Genomic DNA, 11,528 nt, shown 5'->3' on the forward strand with positions numbered 1-11,528 from the left:
TTTATCTCCAATGTATTGCACAAGTTGACTGCAGGTATTTACTTAAAAGTAGCTACAAATATTCAAATGTATAGAAAATAAAGTTTCAACTGTGTGGCCGCTATTGAAATCCATCCTGTGGCTATTTCCAAATACCCTGTTATACGGCAATATGGTATACCGACCAAGCCTAGTTATTACGAGCAAATTATTGTGTTCTGTGATTGGGTTTTAAAGATAAAATCACTGTATATTCTCAGCCAGACTGTATTATTTTTGAAAATGGGTGTGATTGGAGTGCAGTAACAATTATGGTTGTCCCCCAGGTCTGAGGGAAACAGAGGGTGAAAGAGTTTGAAGTCTCCCCTGATGGAGAATCCCTCCCTTCTCACTGGCACCTCCGGATACCTCCACGTGTTAACAATGAAGGTAGGTGATTGGATGGCAAATACCTGACATAACACACATCCAAAATGGATCAAACATAAGAATCCATTTTGGATCAGCGAAAGTGTGCTTGTAAAACCAAACACCATGACTTGGAACTAACGGTAAAGCTTCATAATGAAAAATGATGCTGACAACCACATGCATTGCATAAATGTCAGTATTTTCTCATTGATTTTGTTTTTTTCAGACAAAGGAGGTAGTGAAAAGCTCTGAAGATCAACGGAAACATTACGGGAGTAAGTCTTTCACCCCGACGGCAGCAAAGTATTCACCAATTCTGGTGGAGTTTTACCCTGGTCTAAAAGCACACAGCCACATCCCAATCACATCCCTAAAAGCCTTTTTTTTAGATGATTTTAGTTAAAGCTGCAATATGTAACTTTTGGCGCGACCTGACCAAATTCACAGAAATGTGAGTTATATATCTCGTCACTCTTCTTTGAAAGCAAGTCTAAGAAGCGGTAGATTTGTTTTTGTGTCTTTTACTTTCGGTTTTGTACACCAACTTCAAACAGCTGAAAATACAATATTTTTTGTTTATGGAAAATATATTTAACAGCGGTTCAGATGATACAATGGTTCTCTACACCAGTGGTCACCAACCAGTCAATCTTCAAGGTATTCCTAGTCGGTCACCAAACATTTCTGTATAGAAACAACGATAAAGCCTTGTGTTCCTATTTTATGTGTTTGTTTTGTGCAGTTGACGGTAGGGGCACTTGATTGGCAGCCTAGCACTGGGAAGGCAAAGTGTTCCCGTTTTGAAAAATGTCATGTGTCTGAAGGTAGAACTCACTTACCCGGCAGGCCCAGAGAGAAATATAGGCCTACCGCTGGCCAATCAGATAGCTCAGATCACTGTGTCTGCACAGTTTCCCTCGAGCCATAGACTGTAAAAAAGAAGCCTCGAGCGCACAGCAAAGTTGATACTGTGAAATGTCTTAATTTTAAAACCATGACTTGAGAGAGACTCAACGAATACAGCAGCCGCTACGCTGTTTTTATGAGTAAGTTTAAGTTGTTATTCAGCACTGTCGATGCGCATTCTCCCCTACTTCCACTCACACACTACAACCAGTATAGCAAAGTGTTATTAGTGGCGTGACTCTTTTTTATATCGAGAATATTTCACTTTAACTGGCCATCGTATAACAACATGAATTGGTGCATGAGGCAGAAATAATGCAGTGCGACTTGAGTTTCTCCATCAGCTGGAAGACTGTGTCCCCTTTTCTGGTGAGAGGCCTCACCGCTGCTCTCTCCTTCCCTCAGAGTGATCATCAGATGCAGGCCATCAGTCCAGTAAAATAAATAAAAGCAAATGATTATGCTCACTCAGCTGTGCCTAAGTAATACAGCAAATGATCTGCTACCAGTGTGATCATATACCTACAATTTTGAAATATAATTTCAAACAGATCTGAGAAGAACAACATTGGCAGGGCAGTTCAAGCATAGCCAATATTCAGTGATAATGTATTGGGCCTATAGCCTACTACAAACCTCATTGCTACAGAACAATTTTTAATTGGTTAATGTTTCATATATAGGCTTGTGTTTTTTGTCATGTTAAAAAAAAAAAATGTGGCTTGCATTTCGACTCAAAAGTGACCACTGCATTGGCGACCACTGCTTGTTTTGTCACTAGCATTTTAGCAAAAAGGAAATGGCGGAGCGATTTCTGCATATTGCACTTTTAAAGCTGTACATGGGTACCTGTATGTACTAAACCTTTTTGATGTTGCAGAGGAGGGTGAGGTGTACATATGGGACATGAGGAGCAGTAAATGCCTGAACAGGTTCACAGATGATGGCTGTGTGAGTGGGACCTCCATAGCTGCATCCAGGAACGGACAGTATCTGGCCTGCGGGTGAGTCAGCCATTTTGTTTTCATAAGGTTGTTGGTGTGTAGCTCATTTATTCATTCATCCATTTCCTTGCTGATATGATTCAGCAGCGATTGACTCTGTCGTTTTGTGATCAAACCATTGCAATGTTTGTATTGTCCTGTTTGTCTTACTTCAGATGTCTTTTTTAGATTTTATGCATGATTCTGTCACAAAACCTTCAGGATAATTGGGTTGTTCCACCAATTAGGTGCCTTTTTAAGAAGTGTAACAAATTTTTAAATTGTCATAAAGAGCACATTCAACTTAATAAAAAACATGTTTTCCCACTTTTAAGAGGTTAAATAAAACAATTATAGTAAGTGCCTATTAAGTGCCAAATAAAGTAACAGGGTTGAGCATAACAGGGTTGATGATTTCATCTTTAATCAGCCATACATTTCATGGTGACAGGGGGAATGGAATCTTGTTTTGTGCAACAGGAAGTCTTAATTAAATGCAATCTTCACAAAAAAAATTAAGTTAGAAAATGACTAGCCTGTCTATCTATGGATTACAGGGTTGACGTGTTATGCTCGACCCACTCAGTTTTCCACCACAAAACACCAGAAAATGGCCAAAAAGAGTAGAACCAGTTCACCTGCTTTTACTCTACGATTTGACTGTTAGATGTTCTATGTTTTTTGGGGGGGAAATATTAAAAAGGAATAGTTTCATTTTATTAAAACGAGAATTCAGTTCAAGTAACATGGTTGATCTTAAAATGAGGGACAGACGTAAATTAATAACATTAAATAAATCATCTTCAGAAATGACTTTGTCAAAGCAACAAAATAACAAGGGCTGTACAATGATGGTGAAACTTGGAGAAATGTTGGGGTTAAGTGGGTTAAAATCTTCCTAGAGGTGACACATGGTTGACGAAGGGACATGTCATAATGCAGAAATGTTGGCACTTTAGCAAGTCTTTATTCATATAATGTGGTCTATGTTAAAGGACATGTCATTTAATATAACAGGCTTTTAAAATTTGTACACAATTTCTACTTAAAATATCAAAAGGCACCCATTTCGTGGAACGACCCAATTACATTTTTTTATATAGAAATACCTAGGATACCTGTAGCACACTCAAGTTTTTCACATACATTTTCTACCATTTCTATTATCTCAGGTCAGCGGCAGGTGTGGTGAACGTGTACTCCCAGGAGGTGTGTATGCGGCAGAACAACCCCAAGCCTCTGAAGGCCATCATGAACCTGGTGACCTCTGCCACCTCTCTCCGCTTCAACCCCACCTCCGAGATCCTGGCCATCGCCTCCAGGGCTGACGAGCGGCTGCCCGATTGATCAGTCTCTCACCACACAAACCAACGTAATGTTGTCTTTGTCGTCATTACAGCTATAATGTATATAAGAGGTTTTCTTAAAGCATGACTTGGATATGAATAAAGTTTGAATTGATTTTAAATGAAGTAAAACCATGTCTCTCTTTTACTGTCATCAATGTGTCTACCCTTATCATTTCAGGTTCATATCCCCAGCTTCACAGTGTTCTCGAACTTCCCCATGTTCCAGAGAAAACCATTTACAGGCCCACTGCCTGGACTTCTCCCCAAACAGCGGCTTCTTCTCCCTGGCCAACAACAAGGGCCATGCCCCTCTCTTCAGGCGAGTCTTGTTTTTCCTGAATATTTTATTTTCGGAAAGCAGAAAATAAAATCAACACTGGGTGATTTTTTTGATACAAATAAATACATCTAAGAAAGATATTTGAATAATATTAATTTGGTAGATTTTTCTCTACTACATTTCAGGTTGTTGCATTACAAAGACTTTTGAAGAAGAGCATCACAAACGGGATCAAGACACCAAGCTCCCTCAATACAACTAGCATTGTCTTCAAGAAGACATTTTACCATGAAAAGGACTTGACTTGAGGAATTATTTATTCACAGCAAGAGACCATGTCTTCGTTGTCCTGTTTTTTCCGCTTAATTTGAGCAATTATATTCTGTTTTCAGAATGCACATCCTGTATATTTCTTTCTGTCTACTTTTAGGGTTTTACAAATGTTTGTGTAATGGATAAAATACAACTTAATTTCCTTGATTCTTGGCTATTATATTTGTTCTGTTTCGCAGAGAACAATAACATTATAGATTGACTATAATGCTTAAACTAGTATAGAAAAGCTGTCAAACTTGTAGTCTACTCTGTTGACCTGATAATCTGTTTGTTACCAGCCACAACAATGGATTAGAACTATTCACTGTGAATTCCATCTTGACTAAAGCTGCCATTTTATGAGGAAGGCGCTCCTCTATATCTGATAGTGTGTAAAATTGACCAGCTTCACACAACTTTGGATTAAATACTTAACGTACAGTGCATGAAGAAAGTATTCATAACCCCTTGACTTATTCCCCATTTTGTTGTTACAGCCTAAATTCAAAATTGGTTAAATATGTATTTTTTTCTCACCAATCTACACACAATACCCCATAATGACAAAGTGAAAACATGTTTTTGAAATATATGCAAATGTATTTAAAATTAAATGCAGCAATATCTAATTTACACAAGTATTCACACCCCTTTGCTATGACCCTCCCAATTGCACTCAGTTGCATCCAATTTCCTTTGATCATCCTTGAGCTGTTGCTACAACTTGATTGGAGTCCACCTGTGGCCAATTCCATTGTTTGGACATGATTTAGAAATAAACACACCTGTCTATTTGAGGTCCCACAGTTGATAGTGCATGTCAGAGCAGACCCTTGCTCCCTTCGGTCTCAACGTAGACTTTGATTTGAAGCCATTCTTGTGATTTTGCTATTCATTGTAAATGTTGTGGGCCTATGTAGCTAAGTATCTATGATCATATGCTATCCATGTTTTTTGTATGTTGTTTTTATCTGTGAATTGGCCAATGCTATTAGGCCACACCCGGCCATGATTACAGACACCTGCGTGTGTCCTTTCACACTATATAAACCAGTGACCCGCAGTGTTTGTCATTATACCCTGATGAAGACAGCTTGTCTGTCGAAACGTTGGTTATTAAGATATTACATTATTGCATCTGAGCTCCTAGAGTGTGCGGCTTTCCTTTTCTTTTTGAAGAGCAGAAACTATACCATGAAGTCCATGGAACTGTCCATAGATCTCCGAGGTAGAATTGTGACAAGGCATATCTGGGGAATGGTATAAAACAATTTCTAGAGTGTTGAAAGTTTCCAAGAGCACATTGGTCTCTATAAATATGGAACTACCCAGACTGCCTAGAGCTGGACCTCTGACCAAACTGAGGGGGGGAAATCAAGTCAAGGGGTATGAATACTTTCTGAAGGCACAGCCTATCTGACCCAGTTTATCAGCAGAACAAGACCCAGGCCAGACAGACACATCAGAAAGTGAAGCTAATATGAACCCTTACTTTGCATTCATGCTCCCATTATGGCTCATAGAACAGTTTGCTTGATGGTGCCATTCGCACTGTGAAATTGACTGCTTTATTTTTTACTGCACCAAAGGGACCTCCCTCCCTGCTGAGCCACAGCTTTGAGAGAAACACACCTACAGACTCCAGATGAATGACAGTCACAGCACCATGTGTTACATACTTTAGATCCTCCTTTAAGAGCGTCTAGTCAGGATAGGTAGCATTCCAACACCTACATTTCTCCTCATAAGGCGTTTGGATCTGCATTCAGCCAAATCATTTCTCTCTCCTCGTGTTTCAGTGCATCTTTATCACATTTATTGTTTTGGTCTGTCCTGAGGTACTCCTGTAATATAATAGGCTGGAGAAATGTCTTTATGATGAATGAACCTTAACACCAAACAAACAAAGAGTTGTCCCCTGTAGTCCCCCTAATGCAGAAACCAACAGCAACTATAACGGGTGGGAAGTGCATATATGGGCCTCATCAGCATTTTACTTAGTTTTTGTTCTCATGAGGGTGTCTTGAGAGTCAAAAATAAATATATTTGCCCTGCAGATCAGACATGGAAAAATAGCTGCAGTTGTGAAATGAATGGTAATTTGTGTTTAGGTTTAGGATCAACACAGATTCTATCTATTCTCTGGTCTGTCTGACTAATTTACAGATTTGCGATTTCAGCAGCAGGTTACAGCTGTGTAGTTGGTGAACCTCTCAAAATAACCACAAACTCCTTAATCTATCTCTTATGAATATAATATATGTGCTAGTAACAAAATGATCTACACTAATTAGCAATATCTACTTACACAGTATGTCTCTTTCACACGCATGTTAAAGGAGAAATACAGTGCCTTCAAAAAGTATTCACACCCCTTGACTTTTTCCACATTTTGTTGTTACAAAGTGGCACAAAAATTCTACTTTTTTTTTTAATTAATGGAAAATAAAATACAAATATTTTGATTAGTTAAGTATTCAACCCCCTGAGTCAATGCATGTTAGAATCAACTTTGGCAGCGATTACAGCTGTCTTTCTGGGTAAGTCTCTAAGAGCTTTACAAACCAGGATTGTACAATATTTACCCATTATTCTTTAAAATATTCTTCAAGCTGGTTGTTGATTATTGCTAGATAGCCATTTTCAAGTCTTGCCATAGAAGATGTTCCTAATGTTTGGTATACTCCGTGTATATTTGGCCTTGCGTTTCAGGTTATTGTCCTCCTGAAAGGTGGATTTGTCTCCCAGTGTCTGTAGGAAAGCAGACTGAAACAGGTTTTCCTTCAGGATTTTGCCTGTTCTTAGCCCTATTCCTTTTATTTTTATCCTAAAAAACTCCCTTGTCCCTGCCGATGACAAGCATACCCAAAACATGATGCCGCCACCACCCTGCTTGACTGAGAGACCTTACAGATAAATTGTATGTGTGGGGTACAGAGATGGGGTAGTCATTAAAAAAATCATGTTAAACACCATTATTGCACACAGTTAGTCCATGCAACTTATCTGACTTGTTAAGCAAATTTTTACTCCTGAAGTAATTTAGGCTTGCCAAAACAAAGGGGTTGAATACTTATTGACTCATGGCATTTCACCTTTCCATTTTTATTAATTTGTAAACATTTCTAAAAACATAATTCCACTTTGACATGATGGGGTATTGTGTGTAGATCAGTGACAAAATCTAAATGTAATAACAAAATGTGGAAAAAGTCAAGGGGTGTGAATACTTTGAGGGCACTGTAGTTGTTTCACCAACTCACCTGACCACTGTGCAAGCTGCTGTCAACTCCCCTTCACAACACACCCATGCACAATCACACATATACCTGACTGGCTGGAAGTACCTTTTTTGGCAGTGGTGACAGCAGCTTTGTAGGACAGTCACAGACTCATTCATTCTTTCAACTCCATTGCAGAAGAAAGCACCCAGAAGAAAAATAGATACAAGGTAAGTTTGTGTGTCAACAATTTTTGTAACAGGATCCAGAGTAGCCTATAGCAATTTAAAAATGCTGCAGGACCAGAAATATCAATTGACAAGAGTGAAGAGCATTCTGAAAAACCAGACACAGAATTGTGCATAATCATCGCATTTTCCACAGTTTATTCGTTTACCATTGTTCACTTTGGGAGTCAAAATTCCTTGCTGTGGTACGTGACTTGCATGGATTCATGGTGTCCATTTCCCTCTTTACACCCAATGTTTCTAGCAACGTACCGCAAATGAGAATTGATTCACGTTTAAATGGAGTATTTGCCTGTTTTGGCTTCCAGAGCCAATTTGCATTTAAACAGAACTTGTAAGGTCCTTGGACTATAAGGAGTAACGATTAATTATATCGCAAGCACCGCTCAAGAGAACCTGAAGTATAGTGTCCAGGGTGGCATTAGCAGTGAGCCACTATGAATCTAGCAATGAGCCAGCATTTTGAAACGGGCTGTGCGTAGTGCATGCATGGGGAGGATAGTTACCATGGCAACAACTGGACCAGAATGCATGAATGAGCAAAGGCCGCCATAGAAGGGCATGGCCTTCAGGTCAATGTAGTGCTGCTTGACAAGGTCCTCAGACGCCTGCAATCACACAAAAAAACTCAGGTCAATATTAAGCAGTTAAATGCCATTGAACCCTACTAGAAGCGCCTCTGAACAGATTCAGTTATTCACATACCTGGATCATCTTCATGGCCACAAGCCCCTCTGCTCAAAGCCCTTAATGATATCTCCCACAAGCCCCCTCTGGACACCATCAGGCTTGATGGCAATGAAGGTACGTTCGGTGTTAGACATGGTGCTGCAACACAGGAGGATAGATATTGAGTGACTGAAATGGCAGTGGGCCATCAGTGAAATGCACATTAATGGAAAAACAGCCTAATTTGTGGTCTTGGCAATCCAAATCCCCCATAAACTGAAATTGTTGAATTAGCTGGAGTAAGCCAGGCCACTCTGCACAACCTTTGACCAATGTACTGCCAGTTGACAGCTCTTCAATGTCACCTAGACTGCTATGGAGTGAACAGATGTACTGTGGCTAGTGGGAAAGTGGGCAAGGACAGCACAATTCTATTCTTATCACCCATCCTGCGGAAAGTATTCCCACATGCCCATTCCATGCCTATGGGGTATTTAGTATGAACAATTTGCTTTCGTTGCCAATTTATTTATTTTTTAAATTATTTCACCTTTATTTAACCAGGTAAGCCAGTTGAGAACAGGTTCTCATTTACAACTGCGACCTGGCCAAGATAAAGCAAAGCAGTGCAATAAAAAAAACAGAGTTACATATGGGGTAAAAAACATAGTCAGAAATACAACAGAAAATATATATACAGTGTGTGCAAATGTAGCAAGTTATGGAGGTAAGGCAATAAATAGGCTATAGTGCAGAATAATTACAATAGTATTAACACTGGAATGCTAGATGTGCAAGAGATTGTGCAAATAGAGATACTGGGGTGCAAAAGAGCAAAATAAATAACAATATAGGGATGAGGTAGTTGGGTGGGCTAATTTCAGATGGGCTGTGTACAGGTGCAGTGATCGGTAAGGTGCTCTGACAACTGATGCTTAAAGTTATTGAGGGAGATAAGAGTCTCCAGCTTCAGAGATTTTTGCAATTCGTTCCAGTCATTGGCAGCAGAGGAAGGCCCTCAAAATTGTCAAAGACTCCAGCCACCCTAGTCATAGACTGTTCTCTCTGCTACCGCACGGCAAGCGGTACCGGAGTGCCAAGTCTAGGTCCAAAAGACTTCTCAACAGCTTCTACCCCCAAGCCATAAGACTCCTGAACAGCTAATCATGGCTACCCAGACTATTTGCACTGCCCCCACCCCATCCTTTTACGCTGCTGCTACTCTGTTAAGTATTTATGCATAGTCACTTTAACTCTACCCACATGTACATATTACCTCAACTAGCAGTTGCCCCGCACATTGACTCTGCTATGGTACCCCCTGTATATATAGCCTCCCTACTGTCACTTTATTTTACTGTATATATAGCCTCCCTACTGTCACTTTATTTTACTTCTGCTCTTTTTTTCTCAACACTTTTTTGTTGTTGTTGTTTTATTCTTACTTTTTTTGTTTAAAATAAATGCACTGTTGGTTAAGGGCTGTAAGTAAGCATTTCACTGCAATGTCTGCACCTGTTGTATTCGGCGCATGTGACCAATAAAATTTGATTTGATTTGAACTGGAAGGAATGGCGGCCAAAGGAGGTGTTGGCTTTGGGAATGACCAGTGAGATATACCTGCTGGAGCGCAGACTACGGGTGGGTGCTGCTATGGTGACCAATGAGCTAAGATAAGGCGGGGATTTGCCTGATGTTTCATACACGGGCAAACAATACATTTTTTACTGGTACTGTAGCTTAGTTACTGTTGTGCAAAGTGAACTCAGGCTTTAGTATAGTTATGTTTATATCTATAGAAAGTACAGTTCACTACACTGAACTGCAGCCAGATGCTGCAGCAGTGTTAAACTGTCTGGTTCAAACGTCATTTCATTGAGCTTTTTAAAATAATAATATTCAAAACCTACACCGACTTAACAGCATTCAAACTATAAACGAGTCATCTAATCAAATCACAACCACACCCTGCGCCGGACCCAGTCGAATTGTGCACATATTTGCAAGCTTGGCAATACATTAGTTAGCATTTTTACATCGCGATGGGCTGATTGTTAAATTCTCCCACCGTTTGAATGACAGCAAACCACGAAAAGTAACTAGTTAACTCGCTACGTCCCGATTAAATACAGATCCGAGTGTTACACGGCATTAATATACTTTTTCAAAGCGAGCTAAGGACGTTAGCGCCATGAACTTGAGTACATCCCATTGTTTAAAGCAAGCGGCCATATTTGGTACAGATCAGATGCCACATGGCCCGGCTTTCCACGGTCTTTAATCGAAATAAATTCCAAGTAGATTAAAGTAGAATTGTCAAGTACTTGCCACCTACAAGTGAGCTTATAGTAACACGAGAGGGACAAATAATTGGCTTATGGTAACCCGCAAGGCTTAACTAGTTAGCCATGTGAATTAGCAGTTGTCACCCCGTAAGCCAGTCACGTCCGGTGAAACTGAAATGCACAGCACCCGGAGTTACCGCGTTACATTCAACTAATTAACTATCGTTAAGCATGCTATAACTACTCCAAGTCATTGGTTTACTATTAGGATGAGACTTAACTTTAAAAGAGTCACTCAATGTATATCAATTAACTAGCTAACGTTAGTTAGGTATAAACGGGCAAAACACCACGCCGTTACGTGGCATGTTAGCTAGTCACTGCAAAGGCAAAACACAACCGACACGGATCCACCAACTTCCTAAAAACATGAAATGAATAGAACCGCAAGCGTGAGATGCGTGAAAACACAATGCTATGACATAATGCAAAATGAAGGGAGTTGTAACACCACCATTCAAGCAGCATACCTTTAAAGTTACGATGTTGAGACTGACAGAAGACCCTGGACACAAACCGTTCAAGACAGAGACAAAATCAGTAAGGCTGAGATGATGATGAGAGCTAGTTTATAAAGGCTGCCCAGTGAATGGGTGGGGCTTGGATGAGGTCAAAAATTGATTGACATGTTGCCTGCTTTTAATCACCCATGTTCTTTTGTGCATTCTAGCGCCACACAACAGTTAATGGTGATATCGACATGTGCTGTCAAATATTCGAGTCTAGACATTGGGAAGTGCTAATTATATAGCATAGCAACACCAAAGGTTGATATCAGCAGACTAATTATTATTATTATTAACCAAAATGGTATCTGTTGCA

At 39.8% G+C, this 11,528-nt stretch overlaps 1 protein-coding gene and 1 long non-coding RNA gene across 2 annotated transcripts; one reads left to right on the forward strand and one right to left on the reverse strand.

Annotated features, from left to right (window-relative positions):
- Positions 1-685: 685 nt before the first annotated feature.
- On the forward strand, positions 686-3,626 carry LOC123490734 (U3 small nucleolar RNA-associated protein 18 homolog). Its single transcript, XM_045220607.1, has 3 exons — positions 686-709; positions 2,177-2,300; positions 3,452-3,626. Exons 2-3 carry the CDS (start codon positions 2,203-2,205, stop codon positions 3,624-3,626), a joined length of 273 nt encoding a protein of 90 aa, XP_045076542.1. The 5' UTR covers positions 686-709; positions 2,177-2,202.
- Positions 3,627-3,948: 322 nt separating this feature from the next.
- Positions 3,949-11,268, reverse strand: LOC121562066. The gene is made up of 4 exons (XR_005999392.2): positions 11,177-11,268; positions 8,398-8,520; positions 7,571-8,300; positions 3,949-3,963 (listed from the first exon to the last, which is right to left on the reverse strand). It is a non-coding gene; the product is annotated as an uncharacterized LOC121562066 (long non-coding RNA).
- Between the last annotated feature and the right edge of the window lie 260 nt (positions 11,269-11,528).

The sequence above is a fragment of the Coregonus clupeaformis genome, unplaced genomic scaffold, assembly GCF_020615455.1.
Source record: "Coregonus clupeaformis isolate EN_2021a unplaced genomic scaffold, ASM2061545v1 scaf4557, whole genome shotgun sequence".
NCBI classification, from domain to species: domain Eukaryota; kingdom Metazoa; phylum Chordata; class Actinopteri; order Salmoniformes; family Salmonidae; genus Coregonus; species Coregonus clupeaformis.

Bases quoted from the DNA above. Each gene is read 5' to 3' on its own strand.
- LOC123490734 (XM_045220607.1), top strand. From the start codon at position 2,203: ATGAGGAGCAGTAAATGCCTGAACAGGTTCACAGATGATGGCTGTGTG. The intron at 2,301-3,451 runs GTGAGTCAGCCA...CTATTATCTCAG, and splicing joins GGACAGTATCTGGCCTGCGG to GTCAGCGGCAGGTGTGGTGA.